This window comes from Thamnophis elegans, chromosome Z (genome assembly GCF_009769535.1).
Source record: "Thamnophis elegans isolate rThaEle1 chromosome Z, rThaEle1.pri, whole genome shotgun sequence".
NCBI classification, from domain to species: Eukaryota; Metazoa; Chordata; class Lepidosauria; order Squamata; family Colubridae; genus Thamnophis; species Thamnophis elegans.
In genome coordinates this window covers 11,205,808-11,224,941 of record NC_045558.1, presented here as the reverse complement: position 1 = coordinate 11,224,941, position 19,134 = coordinate 11,205,808, and the positions used below count along the sequence as shown (strand labels likewise).

At 42.1% G+C, this 19,134-nt stretch overlaps 1 protein-coding gene across 7 annotated transcripts in view; it reads right to left on the bottom strand.

The window, feature by feature from the left end:
- Positions 1–19,134, bottom strand: part of RBM33 (RNA binding motif protein 33) — a 129,419-nt gene that overhangs the window by 40,977 nt on the left and 69,308 nt on the right. For 4 of the 7 annotated variants that reach the window (XM_032237273.1, XM_032237276.1, XM_032237275.1 and 1 more), the window contains one exon: positions 18,074–18,715. In XM_032237273.1, coding sequence (XP_032093164.1) covers positions 18,074–18,715 — 642 coding nt within the window. Of the gene's footprint in view, positions 1–8,644; positions 9,093–12,225; positions 13,016–18,073; positions 18,716–19,134 lie in introns of those variants that run through there. The other 3 variants (XR_004256966.1, XM_032237278.1, XM_032237277.1) reach the window with 3 other exon arrangements.

The window sequence follows — 19,134 nt, the reverse complement described above, 5'->3', positions numbered from 1 at the left end:
CGTACAGCAGCCTGACCGGCCACTTGGAGCGAAGGGCGTTGACCCCCTCCGTTCCCCGAGCTGGGAACCGAGAGAAGAACCACAGCAGCTGAGCATTGGATGGAGTGGCAAACAGGTCCACCACCAGTCTCCCGAACCTCTGGCAGATACTCTGGAAGAGTTCCTTGGACAGACTCCACTCTCCGTTGTCTACCATCTCCCAGCTCAGCCAATCCGCCTGATGGTTGTCGACACCGGTGATGTGTTCTGCTTGGATGGAGTGCAGGTGTTTCTCCGCCCAGTATCCCAGTGATATCGCCTCAGTGTGCAATGCTCTGGATCATGTACCCCCCCCCCCGGTTGATTGATGTGCCCCTTTGCTGCAATGTTGTCTGTTAAGACGAGGATGTGATGACCTTTTACTAAGGTTTGGAGCCGTCGTAGGGCAAGGTGGACTGCCTAAAGCTCCAGCCAATATATGTTGTGTTGAAGGTCGTTCTTTGACCACCGGCCTTGTGCCAGCTGGAAGCCTAGGGTTGCCCCCCAACCGAACAGGCTGGCATCCGTTGTCAGTATGAGGCGCTCTTGTTCCCTGAATTTGCAGCCCTTGAGCGGCAACCACTTGAGAGACATCAGCACCTGCAGCGTCGCTGGTACCTTGAGCGTCAAGTTGCTGGAATTGGCCCTCTGATATGGCAGCAGCCTCCATTGGAGCGTCCTGGCATGTAGTCGTACCCACGGAACCACTTCGATGCATGAGATGAACTTTCCCAGCAAGCTGGAAAGAAGGGCTACAGGAACACAACGATCTTTCCGGATCTGGTTAATTAACTTCAACAAGCTGGACCTGCGATCCGGGGAAAGAAACACTTGACCCAACCAGGAATCAATCACCACCCCCAGGAGTAGGATTTGGGTGGATGAGGAGAGAGTACTCTTCTCGAAATTAATTGAGAACCCTAAGCCCTGGAGGGTGTCAATGACCTGCTGGAGGTCTGATCTAGCCTGAGCAGGAGACACCCCCTGGACAAGGATGTCTCCAGGTAGCAGAAAAGCCTGATGGGAATCTCCCTCAGATGGGGGGGGCCGCTCGCTAACACCTTGGTAAAGGTCCTGGGGGCCAAAGTCAATCCAAACGGTAGAGCCCTGTACTGGTAGTGAAGCCCTAAGAAGGAGAAACGGAGAAAATGCCTATGCTCGGGGAGGATGGGGGGAACACCCGGAAACAATTGGGTGGAAGGGAAAGGAATTCCAGGCGGAGACCATGGGTCACCATACTGAGGACCCAGGCATCCATGGATATCTCCGCCCAGGCGTCTACAAAAGAGCTAGGCGGCCGCCAATGGGTGGGGTCGTGGGCAACCTACTTGCCCCAGTGGAAGGGGCAACCACCCCCTCCTCGAAAGGGCTGTTTGCCCTGAGGCTGGAAGCGGGGTCTGTCCCTATTGAATCCCCTGTCGGATGGCCTATCTGCCCTGCCCCCGCGTACCTGTTCTGGTTGGTGTCCTGTTCCTGTGGTCGCTATGCTGACCTGCGATAATAGGGCATGGACCTCTGCTCCACCTTCTTGGTTGATGTTGGAAGCGCCTTCTTTTTCTTATCCTTCACCAGGATGGGGACAACAGAAGTCCCGAAGAGGGACCCCCCCCCCCCCGGGTGTAGGCAGCTGTCGCTAGTTGCTACTTCTCCTTGTTGTCCGCCTGCCAGCCACGGAGTCATGGGAGGCAATGCGACGGATGATGCCATAGCCCTGGAAGCAAACTTCATGGCGTTTAAGGTAGCGTCAGCTGAGAACTGAGCAACCACCACTAACTTGTTGATGTTCCTGGTGTAGGTGTACGTCCTCTGGTGGAATGCATGCCTGAATCTGCTCCATCCAAAGGATGGCCGTACGGTTGAAAAACGAGGTGGAGGCTGACGCCTTAATGGCTCAAGCTAAAGATTGGAAGGTCTTCCTGAGGATCATCTCCGCCTTTCTGTCCTCTGCCACATCCTTGGGTACCAGCGATGCTGAGGCAATCAAGGCCACCACCAGCGGATTCACCGAGGGCATCTGCAATGCTTGGGAGAAATCTAGTTTGATGTTGTAGAACCATATGTCATTGCTGCCTGGGGTGGGGAAGGCCCCAGGGGTCTCCCACTGTTTCTTAATGACTTCCAGGAATAGGTCGGGAGCAGGAATCTCCTCCTTAACCACTTTGGGCTCGGAATAGACCGTGCCCTGGGGCTTCCTTGCTGGCTCACCTTCCTTGCCCCCCCCACCCCCCAGCTGAGCAATGGCACGCACCTTGCATAGGAGGGACCGGAACAAGTTAGGAGGGAACAATCCTGTGAAGGCTGGAGGTTCAGGCTCCAGTTCCTCCTCATTCTCAGAGATATCTGGGTCACGCTGCGCCTTGTCCCCCAGGATAGACCCTCATTTGCTAAAGATGGGGATCCACGGAGGTGGACTGGCTGGGAAGGGCCCCATGGCTGGGCTGATGAAGAGCTGGGGACCGTGACCTTGCCCTGAGAGGCAGAGCGAGGCCCCTGGCACTGCATGCTTGCAGCGACACCAGATGCAATGGCTCTTTCAATGAGGTTCTGAAGACCCACAGGCAGGTCCTCCATATCAAGGAGTCCCAGATGGATGCCCCAGGCACCTGACTATGGCTGGGGGTAGGTGCCAGGGTTGGCCTGGATGGATCTCTACCTCCCAGGTAAGTCTCTAGGGATAGAAACCCAGGCTGGTTAATTACCTGGTCAAAATCCTCCATGGAAAAGGGAGGGGAATGGGCAACCTCCCCCTCACTGCACTCCCTCAAGGAATCTGGTAGAGAATCTGGAGAATCCTGCCTGGAAGGGTCCCCTAGGGGTAACCTGGACCTGGAGTGGGAGGGACTGATCCTGCCCTGCAGAGCCCTCAACCTCTCTGCCCTGGAGAAAGTTCTCACCAAGGCCCTGTGCCTCCTAGCTTCGTCTCTTTGGCTGGCACGGAAAGGCGAGTGTCAGCCGAGGCTTTAAGCCTCCTGGAAGAGGCAGTGGGACACTGCCTGGTGAAAGTCCCCTCCCCAGGAGACATGGGGGGAAGGGGATCTACCCGCCATCACGGAACTACTTACGACCACTCCGCGTGCTTCCTGCGATTCGCTCCTCACCCCCACTTTTGCAGCTAGAATGGCAAGGTCCTCACTCCTTTTGTCGCGCGCCCAAAATTTTAAAACACCGCCAGGGTGCGTTTCGTGCTTGCTGCGGCTTCTCAGGGAGTCTGTTGCTGCGGCGCTGTTTCCCAGCCGCCTCTGCCGCTCCTGGGGCTTCCGCAGCCTATGCGTGGCCTACGCACTCTTCTGCGCCCTCTTTTAATGCTTCTGCAGCGAGGCATGCTCTCTTTTAGGCTCTGGGCTGTCGGGCTGGAAACCAGAGCCCTTTAGGCCCCACCGGTGCCAATCTGCCCTCTCAAGGCTCCACGTGGTTGCCGGCCAAAATGGCCACTGGGACAGCCACCCAGCCACCGGAGCCTCCAAGCCTTGAGATTTAACCCTCGAGTAGCTGGAAAAAACCACAGCTATCAGCAGGGACTTACTGGGAAGTGAAGGAAGAGTCTCCTTGTGAGAAAGAAACAAGCTGAGTCGAGGATGGTCCAGAAAAGTTGAATCAGATCAGGAATCAAGAATTTGCAACCCCTCTTTGGCCAGACTGGATTAAACTGGAGTCAGAGGAGAGGAGCCCAGAGGCGTGGCTTCAGCTTCAACCCAGTCTAGAGGCCAATTGGCTGTGATAATACCACCTCTGGACCATCCTGCAAACTCACTCTGGAAAATGTACAAAATGCATTTCTGTTATTTCCACAATACATTCCCATATATAATCAGGGTATAATTAAGACGTACTTCAACACTTTCCTTACATTTTTTACGATCAGCTGAAGATAGTAAATGTCTTTAGTATTATCCAATAAATGGCTTGTTAATAGAGATGTACTGCTGTGTATTTGCTGATCACTATGACTGCAGAAACATGTATGGTCTCTACCATTGTAGTCATAAAAAATTGTATTTTTTAAAATGTTAAATTTTATATAGCTGCTCCTTGAAACTGATGATGATTATGTAAACATTCTTCCTGCCCCTTGCTCAATCAATTTATTTTCATCACATGAAATTATAGGAAGCAAGATAAAATATGTGACTTGCAATACTTCAGAAATTCCAATACGAGATCTATTTTTTTTTCAGTTAAGCAAAAATACTATATTATGTAGAAAGTAAAGTGAAAGGCACATAATTGTTATTTGAAAGAGTTAATAAATATTTCTAATTATAACAAATGCACTAAAATATGGAGCAAATACTAGTAGCTATTTTCTAATAAATAATTTTAAAAGCCAAGCCATTGAGAAAACATGAACATTGGGGGCTTTGCATTCAAAAGACATTCCTTGCAAAGATTACAGGAGATGTTTGACCATAGGCAGTCCTCATGTTACGACTATAATGGAGCCTGCCCATTATGGTTGTAGGCTGTGATGGGTTGGTGACTGATCTGGTTTTTTAGTCTTTTTGTGATGGTCATTAAGCAAAAGATGCAGTCATTAAATGAATAAATGGTTCACTATGGGCCAGTTTTAGAAAAAGAAAACAAAGTAAAATGCTGGGTTTTGGCAAAATGGTCCTAAAATGCTGTAATGCAGGGATATCAAACTCAACGGCTGTGAGCTGGATCTGTTTGCAGGATGCTTAGATCTGGCCTATAGGGACACCCTGGAAACAGCGGACTCAGCCACAGTGCCTCTGCCAGAGAAAATGTGTGCAGCCCTCCCAAGCTTTGTTGCAGGATGCCATTGCAGCCGAAAACAGAGCTCGGGAGCCTGTTTTTGCTGGCAGAGCACTCGGGCCACTGCAAGTGCCCCCGACACGAGTGACATCAAGCTGGCCACGCCCACCCTGGCCCCCTGAGATCAAGCACAACCCTGATGCGGACCCCAATGAAGTAAAGTTTGACACCCCTGCTGTAATGTGACTGTTGGATGCTGCAAGCAGCCATAAGTGCAGACTGGATGGCTCACAGTCAAAGTATGGTCAGGTAAGCAAGGGGGTAGTGGAACTACTGGAACTATTTGAATCTGGGTTATAAATACCCCCAGGGAAATACATAATAACTTCAAACGGTTGCTAAGTGGACTGGTTATAAAATGAGGGCTACTTGTATAAGTAGTAAGCTAACTTTACACCACAATATCCCCATGCTACTGAAATGCAGTGGATGCCCTTTTATCATCCTTTCCCATATTCCCTCCATCAGGCTTTCTCCAAATACTCCCCATATTTTCTAAAGTAGGAATGGGTAACTGGTAAATACAGGCAAATTTGCTTATATTCTAAAATGTTACTCAAATGGAGCAGACAGGACCTGCTCACTCTTTCAGAATTGCAGGCTATTTGCAGCTGTGTATCTGTCACTCTAAGATACTGAGACGACTCCAATTTGTGTTGGAAATGCAAACACGAAGAAGGGATGCTTTAACATGCCCGGTAGACTTTTTAAAAAGCCAGAAAGTTCTGGATTCAAATATATGCACTAATTCAAAGGATTTAAACCGTTAATACACGGTTAAAACTATAGGCTTTTTGGGTGGGGGACTGATAAACAGCTGGAAAGAAGTGATGGAATACTGCTTTTCTGCATGACAACTGCAGCAATATAATTGTAGAGGCAATGATGAAAAAAATCTGGAACTGCCCACAGTGGAGGAATGGTTGATGAAGATGATGGAACTTATGGAAATGGTCAAATTGACTTCTCTGACTTGAGGAAAGACAGTATCTATGTTTATTGCTGTCTGGAAGCCTCTTAAAGATGCTTTGCATGCAAAAGAAAATGAACTTATGGTTTATGGTTTTGAAAATTAGACAGGATAAGAAAAAGATTAGACAATATAGAACAATTGAGTTATGCTGTAATCATACAGCAAATAATAAATGTATAATTGTATTTATCACTGCTGTAAAGAAAAACAGAAGGAACTTCTATGTATTTTCTTTCTTTACTTTTGCACATTTAGCTCTTTCCTTGATATATATATATATATATATATATATATATATATATATATATATATATATATATATATATATATATATATATATATATATATATATATATATATATATATTAAATAAGATTATATTCTAAAAAATAGATAAATTTGTTCCCTAGTGATTATTAGCCAGGCTGACTTGAGCTGGCAATTGAAATCTATTTGAGGATGCATCTTCCTACTTCACCTGACATGATTTGAGCTATATTGATAGAAGATAAATTAGAGTATATAGATAGGCAGGTAGGCAAGCAGACAGACTGACAGAGAAACAATTTCAGAGGCCCTGATACTCTCTGAGCTTGCTTGTTTTCTTGCAGGTGTTTCATTACCCAACTTGGTAACACCATCAGTGCTAGTAACGAGGAGGGTTTGCTCTCAGTTTATATTCTAGTGGCTTGTCCTATCAAAGAGTTGGTGGGAGTGGTCTTGGAGGTTCTTTGGTTGGGCTGTTTACTGTTAGCTTCTAGCAGTCAGAAGACATGAACAAAAATCTTTTGATTTCACAACATATAGACAGACATAATCATAGTTTTAGCTGGGAAACTGGGACCGTCCTAAAACAAGCCAAGTCCAAAAACGCTAGGGAATTTCAAGAAGTCTGGAACTCCGACAAATTAACCAACAGAGACACATAGACATAAACAATATCTACATACTGTGCAAAAGAAACAATCAACAAACCAAAAAGGGAAACACCTCAGCACTCAAACGAACATAGATTAATTCCAAGATTAACATCAGACCAACATTCAAGAAGTAAACAAAACTTCAATCAAAGAACTGCCAAACAAGTTAACAATAAACACCCCAAAGTACCTCCAAGACAATTCCCAACACTGACAATACAAACTACCAGAATATAAATTGAGAGCAAAATGGTGTTATCTAGCTTGGATAACATCTGATATTTATCTACTTTGTGTCTTCAAGAATACAACCAAGTTCAGAGAGGTTGTTCAAGGACCCCTCATTTCAACCATAAGCTACAAATATTCTCCTTTATTTATAGATGCATCTATCTACCTCTGCAGCAGCAATGTTGGAAGAGATAAATAGGAATATTCTTTATTGGTTAAGTGTGATTGGACAAACACAAAAATTGTCTCCGGTGTGTAAGCTTTCAGTGTACATACAAATAACAAAATGTTGTCATAGATCATAAATCGAAAGATACAATCATAAGATACAAACAAGTGATAAAATCGTAAGATACCATTAGGAGAAGGTAGTAGGAAAGATGAGAATAGCAAAGTAGCCCTACTACATAGGTAAATATCTTCATCCGTAAGACAATGCTGTGGGAATTAGGTATTTTAGTAGAATGGCATGGGGTGGGGCGGGGGACCTCCCTCTGTATCTAGTTGCTTTGGCATGCAATGCCCTGTAGCGGTGTCCTAAGGGGAGAAGATAAAACATTTATGGCCAGGATGTGAAGGGTTTGTAGGTATGTGTGCATGTGGTACATATATAAACACAATAAATACACACACACACACAGACATATACATACACATGAAGAGGGAAGGAGATGTAGATACATTTATGCAGATATATCACTTTTTCTGCATTGATGTAAGTAATTCATTTCCTGCTGGGGTCCATGCATTGAGTCCCACCACTACTGTGGTTTTCAATTTAACTTCAAATGTTTTTATTGTATGAGATGAGAAATACAGATGCAAAGTATTAGAAGATGATCTGTCTTAGCCAAGTTGAGCTTTACTGTTACTGCTGGAAGTCAAGTGCTTATTGGATTTACAAGTTACAGGTTTTTTATGTGCTGTGGTTCCCATTGATGTATATATGTGGCTAGTTTGTGGCGATTGGGCAATGCTCACTTAATCTCCAAAACATGGTTTGACTATATTCCATAACTTCTAAAAGTAAAAGAGTTTTATGTACTTTTAAGATTTTAAAATAAAAGACACAAAATGTTCATTATCATAGTGTTCTTCAATTTGCAGAATTCATAGTATCTCAAGTCAGGCTTCAGTTTATTGAATAGAAGTATATTCGCAGAACATCCCTTGTCAGTTGGGCACATATGCACTTTACAGAAAGAAACAGAATATAGAATAACAGAGTTGGAAGAGATCTTGGAGGTCTCTTCCTTGAGAGAGGAGAATCCTCTGCTTGATTAGGAGAATCTATATCATTCTGGACAAATGTCTGCTGAATCTTTTTTTAATGAAATGGAGCACACATAGCTTCTGGAGGCAAGCTATTCCACTGGTTAATTGTTTTGTTAGGAAATTTCACCGTAGTTTTAAGTTGGATCTCTCCTTGATATGTTTCCATCCATTACTTCTTGGGTGCTTTAGAGAATAGAATTGATTTTCTCTTCTCAGAAGAGAACAGACGAGGATATTTTTATTTTTGTTGTTCTAAATCTGATCGCATTTTGAACAGATTACCTGATCATCCTTAAGATTCATGGCAAACTCGTGTCAGATGTCTTCTCCATTTATTTTAACTAACAAAAATTGTCTGGCGAGGGGGGGGGAATTTCCACCAATATAATTAATGTCTTTTGTACAAAGGAATTGATTTTTTATCTATGACATCACAATAAAGGGGCTATAAAAGTAAAAATTATTCAAATGTTTTTATTGTATGAGATGAGAAATACAGATGCAAAAACAGAGAGCAAACAAGAAGCAAACTTTGTATATAATGTTTTGTGTCAAGTGAGATGAGATCAGCTTAGGAATAGTTCTCATTGTGAGATCAATGTTGGTTTAGCCACTTGCAACATAGTTTGTAGTCCATTCCATTCTTCCACTCTTCCATTCATTTCATCATACCAGTAGTGCAAACTAGTTGGAATAATTAGTAGAAAAAGATTGTGCTAGACACATTCAGTAGCACCAGCACACAACACAAAGCTGTTTTTTCATATTAAAAAAAAAAACCCCACTAGGGCAGTTCTTCAGAGAGATAAAGAAGTATGTTCTTGGTCCAGGATTAGACTCAGCATTTTCAGACGACAGAGGACTTAGTCACGTCACTCTGAGCAAGGAAGAAGAGTCGTTGGCTAAGGAGAAATGATCCAATAATAATGTAAGATGGCTGCATAATACAATAAATTATTTAAGCTCTAAGTTATTTCACAGCAGTCAACAGACAGTGTCCAATATAAAGAGCTTCCAGTACTCCGCCAAAGGGAATACAGGAATATGATTTAAAAACCTGGTTCCATTAGACCGTCAAGATTATTATAATTTGTTACTTTATACACATTCCTCCAGTTCTTTTAATCTAAATTTTTGTGTGCTACCTCAGAGGTCACTAAAGAAAAGGAACATGAGAATGACTCAGATTTTAGGCATACCTGGCCTATAAAGTAATTATAATCTGAGGTTGAGAATGAAGACATTAGATTTTATTGGTTTGGGGCCTTTAGAATGCAAGGGGGAAGATGGCAGAGCACAGAGAATATCTGCAGGCATACGGAGAAAACATTTCAGTGACAAGATTATTTGAAATCCGGTGTGATGTAGAGATTTAAACTGTTGGACAAGAACAATGGAGAGTGAAGCTGAAATCCCTGAACTATAAAGCTCAGAGTATCACAATAGCCAGGAGAAGATAAAAATGAATGAATAAGGCAACTACGATATACATTTCCCAGAGTCCTATGAAAAAACAGTATAATAGGTTTATTAATAAGATTATGATGAGCTTTAAAATGATTGCCATTTTGCTGCCTGTGAATCTTGAAAACCCTTCCCCGCTATTTTGTTTTCAACAAAACAGATTATAGAAGCCGTAAGGGGAACACCATACAGCTGTGTGTGGAGGAAAAATACGGTTTAGAGAGGAAGGTTATGATATGTAATGCAAAGCCAAGCAAAGACAAATTAATGCAATATATGTAAGCGTTAGGATTTTGAACAGTGAAGGCTTTAGAAGATAAAATGTGTTTAAACTAGCTTCCGTGACAATTATGTGATTTAATAGCAACTCTAAACTTTCTACTATTATTACAGAATATCCACCATCATAGAACCATTCCTACAAGTAAACTAACATGACACTTGGTGGTTGCCCTACTGAATAACAATCCTACTTATATTAAGTAGTATATAGGAGAACATTGATACTTTTGCACACAGGCAGTTTGCAATGATTTGAACTTATAATGCACTGTCAAATGTTCCTTCCATCTTAGTTATCCAAACTACAGACAAAGTTTAAATCACAATTAAATTTTTTTGAGGCCAGATGTAGAATAATATAGGTAGAGTATTAGGCTACAGATAACGAACAGCAGTAAGTGGTGAAGAAAAGTAGTCAGTTAGAATCAGGAGCTAAGCTAAGCATCTATCAAAAAGAAGTTAAGCCTAAGCAAGCAATGCAATTAACGTATTTCACTCAGCTCGACAGTCAGACAGAAACAATAGCCTATGATAAAACAGGAAAAAGGCATTTATTCTGGACCAAAAAGGAAAGACAATCAAAATTCCAATGTAAACGAAAGAGAACAGCAACACCAGACATTTACCAGGGATAAAATACTGCCAAAGGACCCCTTTAAAATGCTCCCATCATCTAAAGCAAGAAAATTCTGTCAGAGTAAAATGGGTCCTATTGGAAAAATTTTCCCCAAGAATTCTCACACTGAGGACACAAAAACATTTAGAGACAACACAAAGGAAAATAAAGCCAGGTAACAGAAACTGCAAATATTCATTTAGCAAAAGATCACGACTTCCTCTTCAAAATCTTTCCAATTGCTGGTGAATCTCCTACTATTACGTGTATACTTCCAAAAGTCGCAAATACTCCTCACACACATTGGGACACAGAGGAGAACTTTCATTGTTACTCAATCAAATTTCACATTTACACAGGACTCAGGCAATGCCAGGTTAAGAATAAAGCAGGAAAATATTTCAGGAATAATCACAACGCATCTACACGCACACCGAAAATGCTGAGGCAATGCAGAAGCCAGGAGAGGAATATTTGGACCAGAGATAAATGTTTTAAGTGCAACTTAAATTCAGCTGTTATTTCAGTATGTTAGTAAGCAGAGAAGGATCTTGTATATTGTACAGATAGCCTTGAAAATGTCCAAAATGGCACATTAATGTTATAATACGTAAGTGCTCCCTCCAGAAATGAAACCAGGCAATTTCTTAAATGCATTATTTTCTTGACCTTGGAATGTGAATATGCAATACGTAATCACAGATTCAAAGTTCCTCTCCACTCAAGCTCAATTAGTGCTTAAGACTGACACAGAAATATCAACATCCTTTCTTGTCAATGACAGAAAAATGGTTGGTCATTTTGTTCTGATTTGTTTCTACCTGATGCAGTTGTATCCTTCTGAACTTTATGAAATCAGCAAAAATCAGTGAGGTGCTGCTACTTGCAGGAGTACCTTTATTTACAAATGTTTGTAAATGTACTGTATTTATGAGGTATAATTATATATTTATGTGCATAGTGTAACTACATTTTATTTGTGCTAAATGTTTAGGTTTGTCTTTGCATCATAATTCTCCCTTTTTCTGTCAAGCATTTGAAAACAAGGTCACATGGTTATAATTTTCTTCAATAACCCTACCTTTTTCTACAGGTGCAGAGCAGTTGTGGAAGGCAGCTGCAGAATCTCGGGAAAAGTTGCCCTTATTATAAGAACTGCTGCCATGTGAGCCAACCCCCACATTCACTCCTGGTAGCAAGATGCTTCCCCACCACCTTCATTTCCAGAGTGATGTGCAGTTCAAAAGGACAGTGATAGCTAACCTTTTGGTCATCGTGTGCTGAAAGTGTCTACGCACGTCCCCACCCAAAATGAGTGCAACCCTCCTGCTACCCCACCCCCAGCACTTGACCCTCCACCCACTTTTGGCATCCAGGTTGGTGCGGGAGGATTTCCAGGCCCAAAACGGGGTGGGCATCCCCCCCCCCGTGCCCTGTTTTGGGCCTGGAAGGCCTCCTGCACCAAACTGGAAACCGAAACAGGGAACAGGGGTGCTATGCGAGGCCCCAAAATGCAATGTGAGTGCCCCCTTGCGTATGCATCCCGCCTCCCACGAATGCTCAGCAGAGACACGAAGATCAGCTGGCTAGCGGGAGGTGAGCACAAATGCACAGTGGAGCTGGGCTGTAGCGATGGCTGGCCTGCCTGCAGAGAGGGCTCTGCATGTCACCTGTGGCATGCATGCCATAGGTTCTCCATCATAGGTCTATGGAGATTCTCAATCATGGTTGTTCCAAAGTTGTTGGGTTTTTTCTTCTCCAAAAGGCAACCAAACTTTCTTGGCGTTTTCTTTGAAGAAAATCTGAAGAAGCTTCTTGGATGAGAAACAAAACATTTTCAAAGAAAACACCAAGGAAATCCAGTTGCCTTTCAGAGAAGCGGAGGAAAAATCCCACACCTTGGATTGGGTTTGGATTGGGACACAATCCAAAAGGCTCTGAAGAAAACAGGTCTGTCAAAATCAGAAAGAGAATTTCAGATGACTACAATAGCGTTCTGAGCTGCAAGATATTCCTGCTCCATACTGAAAGGAGAACATTCTACTCTTAGTACAGAACAATTCTACAAGCATAAAGACTAGAACCAGAGGATTTGCTGGAAAGATGATCTTCTTGCCAAAATACTGCATGTCCTATTAGGAATAAGAACTATCAAGGCAACTTAAAGTCAGTTGGTTTCTTTAGCATTGAGAAATTCTGCTGGAGCAATTTTCATCAATTTTAGCTATCATGCATTAAATGCCACTCTGCTCTTTTGGTGACAAAATGCAAAAAGAGAGATTCCATGACCTCAGTGTCTTCTTACTTACCTGCAGAACAGCTGCTACATTAAAGTGAACACAGTGGGGGTTTGATGCACTTTGAGTAATTTTTAGAGCCAAAATCCTCTCAATCTCATTGCAGGCATTAATTACAAAATTGTAAAACATAATGGAAGTCCCTTTTTCTAAGAAAGTACGACTCCTAAAATAAATGAGTTAATTACTTGAGTTATTTGCAAGGCTGCTCACATTTACAAGTAAACATAGTATCTGACATTTAGAAAGAATTTCAAAGTAATGTCATATACAACTGCATAGAACTAGCTGTTTGTCATTAAAAGAAGAATACTATGGTTCTTTCACCTTCCCCAGAAACCTTTTGAATACAGGTAGTCCTCAACTTACAATTAGTTTAGTAACTGTTCAAACTTACAGTGGCACTGAAGAAAGTGGCTTGTGGCCACTCCTCATACTTACAACTGTTGCAGCATCCTTTATTCACATGACAAAAATTTGGGCACTTGGCAACCAACATTCACTTACTACAGTTGCAATGTCCCGGGATTACCTGATTGCCATTTGCGATCTTCCCAGTTGGCTATATGCTCAGAGTCATCTGAATCAGAGTGCAAATGTATGTGGAATCTTCTTAGGATTGTTGAATGGATGGCTTGTAAACAGGGGATATGTGATGTCATATCCCTCTCTCTCTGTTGAGAGAGAGCTATATCAATTTTGCTACAGAATAGAATTCTTTATTGGCCAAGTCTGATTGGGCACACAAGGTATTTGACTGCAATGCATAAGATCTCAGTGTACATACAAGCAACAAATGATGAATCATGACCATAATCATAAAATATGTTCACCATAAATCATAAGATACAACATAAGATACAGTCATATAGATGGCTACATTGATTCCTCTTTCAAACCAGTGCTCCTCTCTGTCCAGAATGGGAACTTGGTTATCTTCAAGAGTGACCTTTGCCTTTCAGATGCAGATGGACTGCTGAATCTTGTCCTGATAAATTTGTTCTCCTTTGTTGTGCCATGGGCTTGCGAAGTGGTTGTTTTGTTTCCCCAATGTACAGATTGCACATCTCACTGCACTGCACCACATATATCACAATTGCTCTATTTGTGTCTAAATGTTTTGTCCTTGGGGTGAACCAGCTACTGTCTTAATGTTTTCCTGGGTTTACAGTGTGCATGTATGTTGTAGTGGCTAAAAATCCTCCTAAGCTTTTGCAATATTCCTGCAACTTATGAAATGATGATGTTCCGTTTGTTGTTTTCTTCTTTGTCTGTTACAAAGGAAGTCCTGCTGGATCTTTTTGTAGATTTGTTGAAGGTCCAATTAGGGTAATTATAAGTTCTGAAGGCTTCCTTGTGTTTCTGTTCTTCCTTTTACTGGGGATTTACAACCAACACAACATACATACACACTTTAAACCCAGGAATACATTAAGACAGAAGCTTGTTCACTCAAAGAGCAAAACAGCCTGACACAAACAGAGCAATGTGATATATGTAGTGCAACACAGTGACTTATGTGCAGTCTTGTGCATTGGGGAAACAAAACAACCACTTCACAAACCCATGGCACAACATAGGAGAACAAACACATGACAGGATTCAGGAGTCCATCTGCATCTGAAAGACAAAGTTCACTCTTTTGAAGACATCAAAGTTCACATTTTGGACAGAGAGGATCAATGGTTTGAAACAGGAGTCAAAGAGTCAATCTATGTCAAAATTGAATAGCCCTCCCTCAACAGAGGGGGAGAGATGTGAGACCACCTATCTCCTATTTACAATGCAGTTCTTTCAGCAGTTCCAAGAAGGTTCCATATCCGTTTACATTCTCGTTTAGGTGACTCTGAGGATACAGATAAACCCCCAAGTGGCCACAACAATTCTCAGAGAGCTAAGGACCAACCCTCAGAATGGTAATGACTGGATTACTACAAAGAATATACATTATTCCATTCCCTACCAGTTAATTAGAACTGAAGATGCTTCTTGAATGAGAAATAAAATGTTCTCAAAAGAAAAAACACAAAAATTGCCTTTGGGGGTGGGGGAGCTTCTTTGGGACACCCTCCGGTACTGTTTATATGCACTTCGGGCTGAAGATTTTTGACAGAATAATATATAGTTGCAACTGCAGAATATGAAAATGTATGTGTTTGAATGCACATATTACATTAGTATCTGTGTACCACAACATTTTCCATTTTAAAAAGTCTTGCTATTCTTATACCTGGAAAATAAGAGGAAGGGAACCATTTACCCTTCAGCTTAAAATCTATCACATTTTGAATGTAATAGCTGTCTATTATTTTTAAAGCAGAGATAGAAAATGACCAGATATGTGTGGCTTGCAGAACCCAAAGATACAGGGATATTGGGGGTATATACGGAGAGTCTGCTGCCATATTTAAGTGGTAATAAGTTACCATTTTACCTTACGGCACCAATACTCTTATGTAGATAACAGATTTGCAATTATACCACATTTTAATTTTTTGGGAAAGAAGTACAATCAGCCACTTCTTCCCATTTTCTAATGTCTGAATTGCAGTCAGTGGTGGAACTATCCAAAGCAGGTTTCTTCCTGTTTTCTGCAAGAGAGACCAAAGTATAAAGAGACACTGTACTTTAGAGGCAAAAAGCCACCCCCCTCGCCCCCCAAAATGTCAAGACACAGGTTTGTGGCAACACTAAAAAGGGGAGATTTTTGAATATTGTGGTAAATAACAGTAAGCAAGATTACTGTGTAGTTTTAAAAATTAATAAAAACCAATCCAATCAATTGGTTTCCCTTCCAATTGAAGTTAAGTATGTGTATGTTTAAATATGTACATAAGGGGGGGGAGGGATAACAAATGACATAATAGTATTTTCAAGTGTATAATTAGGTTTAAAATAATTTGAAAGTTTTCTAATGATTGATATAACCTGAATATAAAATGGTTAATAGCAATAGCAGTTAGACTTATATACCGCTTCATAGGGCTTTCAGCCCTCTCTAAGCAGTTTACAGAGTCAGCATATTGCCCCCAACAACAATTCGGGTCCTCATTTTACCCACCTCGGAAGGATGGAAGGCTGAGTCAACCCTGAGCCAGTGAGATTTGAACAGCTGAACTGCAGAACTGCAGTCAGCTGAAGTAGCCTGCAGTGCTGCATTTAACCACTGCGCCACCTCGGCTCTAAAGTAAAGTTAAAGTAGAATAGAGATTAGAATGTAAAAATAACCCAACTATCCAGTGGCCTAATGGGTGCATTTGGCAAGCTCATATACCTGGACTATGTAGATAGGCATAAGGCTTAGTTATTTGAAGAGCTACCTACTGCATTTCACATACTCTCTGCCCAATCAATATGGCAAGGTTGGCATACTCCTGGTTCCTTCATTTAAGGAATGCCATCTGCAGCACCTATCTTATGGAATAAGATCCCTTGGAGATCTGAATGACCCCCGTCCTGATGTTTCGAAGGGACCTAAACACTCAGGACTTTACTGGCGATGACTGACATCTCTTAATTTAGGCCATTCTCTTTCATTTCTTCCCTGTTTGTTATTCTGTCATCTCTAACTCTTTTTTTTCCTCCCTTGACTTTATTGGTTTTTATGTTTAAATCACTGGTAAACTACCCAGCAATGGCTGGAAGTTGGCATATACATTTAAATAATAATAAATGCAACATATTAGATATGAAAATGCAAATTGAAAGACTATAGGATAAGCCTGCCTGATGGTCCCAGTGGCTATTGCTACCTTGGCTGCCATACCAGAAATCCTGGCTGGCCCTAAGAAAACATGCACATTAACAAAATTTTCATCTGCCAATTACAAAAGGCCATACTGCTTGGCTCTGCAGCGATATTGCGACATCCTAGGTTCTTGAGAATAATTTTGATGTGCACCAGCTAAAAATGGCAACTGTGATTTCACATTGTTGTGTATATACAGTACATAATGACAGTGATAATGACGTCCCTTTCCATCACTATTTCCCAGCTATAGTTCAGAAGCTTCTAAACGACCATCAATACCAGTATAACCTAATCAATGCAATGAATCACTGGTGTTCATTTTTAAATGGGCTCCTATTACTATAATTACTAGCAGCGACTTCCCCAATTTCAGAATGTTTTTTTTCTTCTTTTTGTCGGTACTGAATCTCTCTACATTTAATTTCATAACTTTGAATTCTAATATTAAGATCGAAGGAAAAAAGATTCTATTGATATGATCTGTCACTAGATGCATTTAGGAAGCCCCACCCTCTTTTCAGGTTTGTCTTGCACACTTTTATATGTGAACATTCCAGAAGACCAATTGCACATTTTAATCAGAAAAACAATCGCCCCTTTTTTCCAGCTCCATGCAACGTACGTATAAACTGTACTGTTTTTGCTTCCTATTCTCTCCCACTCTTTTGATTTATATCACAGCTGTCTCCAACCATTCCAGCTTTGCGGACCGGCAGGGGGTGGGCGGGGGAGAGAGGGATGGTTCTGCATAAGCGGCAGGACAATGCACCACTCCATTTGCACAAGTGGTGGGCGTGCGCGCTCTCCCGCTGTGCATGGAAGCAGAGCTACGCGTACATGTGCGCTCATCCACCGCTCCCACATTCCCAGTTCTGTACTGGCTGTGGTCCCCTGCAGCCCAGGGGACCCCTGTTACATCGCATTTCCTGTTGTAAAAATAATACAATATACATTCAATGGAAATTACAGTATATCTTAAGTCTAGAATTCTGAGCTTTTCTAGGTCTAGGTGGTGAGCATGTTTATGTTTTTGCCAAAGGAGCCAAAAAAAAAAAAATATGGCATTGCTCTTCTGGCCCTTAACCATATGCAATTACTTACCTGATATTCACTGCTACTTTCTTTTGTAATTACAGTTAAATATCAAATGTTCACTATTTCTACTAAATAATTACCCCAAGGAGTGTGCTTTTACACTACTTAACATTTGAGCCTGCATTTTGTAGCTCCATCAGTTCAATGTGGCCATTTAAGATCATAATAAAGGTTAATGTCCACCCATGCTGTGATGTGTAGGGAGGGGAGAGAGTCATATCATTAGTGGCATATATCTTTGTGCTTAGCTTTCCCCTCGAAGTTAGTCGGGGAAAAGCTACAAATGGGTGTTGGAAAGACAATTCTGTAGCTGAGCTTCCGAGGATGACACCGACAGGACAGATCACAACAGTAAGAGAGACATGCCTGGTAACTTACCCCTCCTGATAATTTTATCACCCTGACTTTGGTGCCGATATGGGGCCCATCGCCACTCCCACTGTTTGCCCGCTGCATGACAGTCCTTTTCATCCCAGGCTTCACCTCCTGAGGCTGGCCTTGCGCCAGTGCCACCCGACTAATCGGAGGCAGGTTCACCTGAGCAGCAGCAGGAGACTTCACTTGCAAAGCTTTATAGGGCGGCTGGAGCTCGCTTTCAGGTACTGTCCTAGCCTGCCGTAGTTGCTTTATGGTTTTTATTTGCTGTCCTTGAAATTGTGCGCCGTCTCCAGCCTGGAGAACGTTCGCAGGCTTAGGTAGAACAGTCAGGGAGCCTGGAATGGCCACCTCTTGTTTTTTAACCATGAGTCTATATTTCACATTTTGGCGGGGCTGAGCACCAGGAAGAGAAAGCAATGGGTTTCCATTGGTGGGCAGCTGTGGAGGGTCCTCTTCCTCCTGTTGGCCTGCAGAGCCTTGTGGTTGCTGCTGCTGTGCCAGCCTTTCCAGCAGTTCTCTTTTTCGGGCCCCAGCTTGAAGCTGCCGCCTGAGCTCCTTTTGTTTCAAGATCTCTTCTCTCAGGCGTTTCTGCTCTTCAATCTTCAAGCGGTACTGCCTGGTTTCCTCATCTTCATCAGGAAACTGCAGGATAGCCACAAAAATAAAGTTACGTCTGGCAAATATATATATATATATATATATATGGCTTTCCCAGTGGTATTCTTAAATTAACTGAAATGCCCTCTGTTTAATAACAAAGCTGCTAACAAAGGCTAATGAGCAATTAATCAAACAAGCAACGAGGAGGATTTTACTCTTACTTTGGATTTTTTAAATACAGTAAATCAGAAAGCTGAAACTGAAGCCTTCTAAATCGGAACTCATTTAGAAGTTGCTAAAACTAATTAAACTATTAATATAATTCAAGAACTCAAATATTGTTTCAAATGGGAGCAGTAACAATAAGAGGCAGCCCACTGTGTCACACAGTTTTTATCTTGCTCTTTTCTGACAAACTAACAAAAGGTAGGATGGTAAATGACCTGAAAGGCCCTGATTAG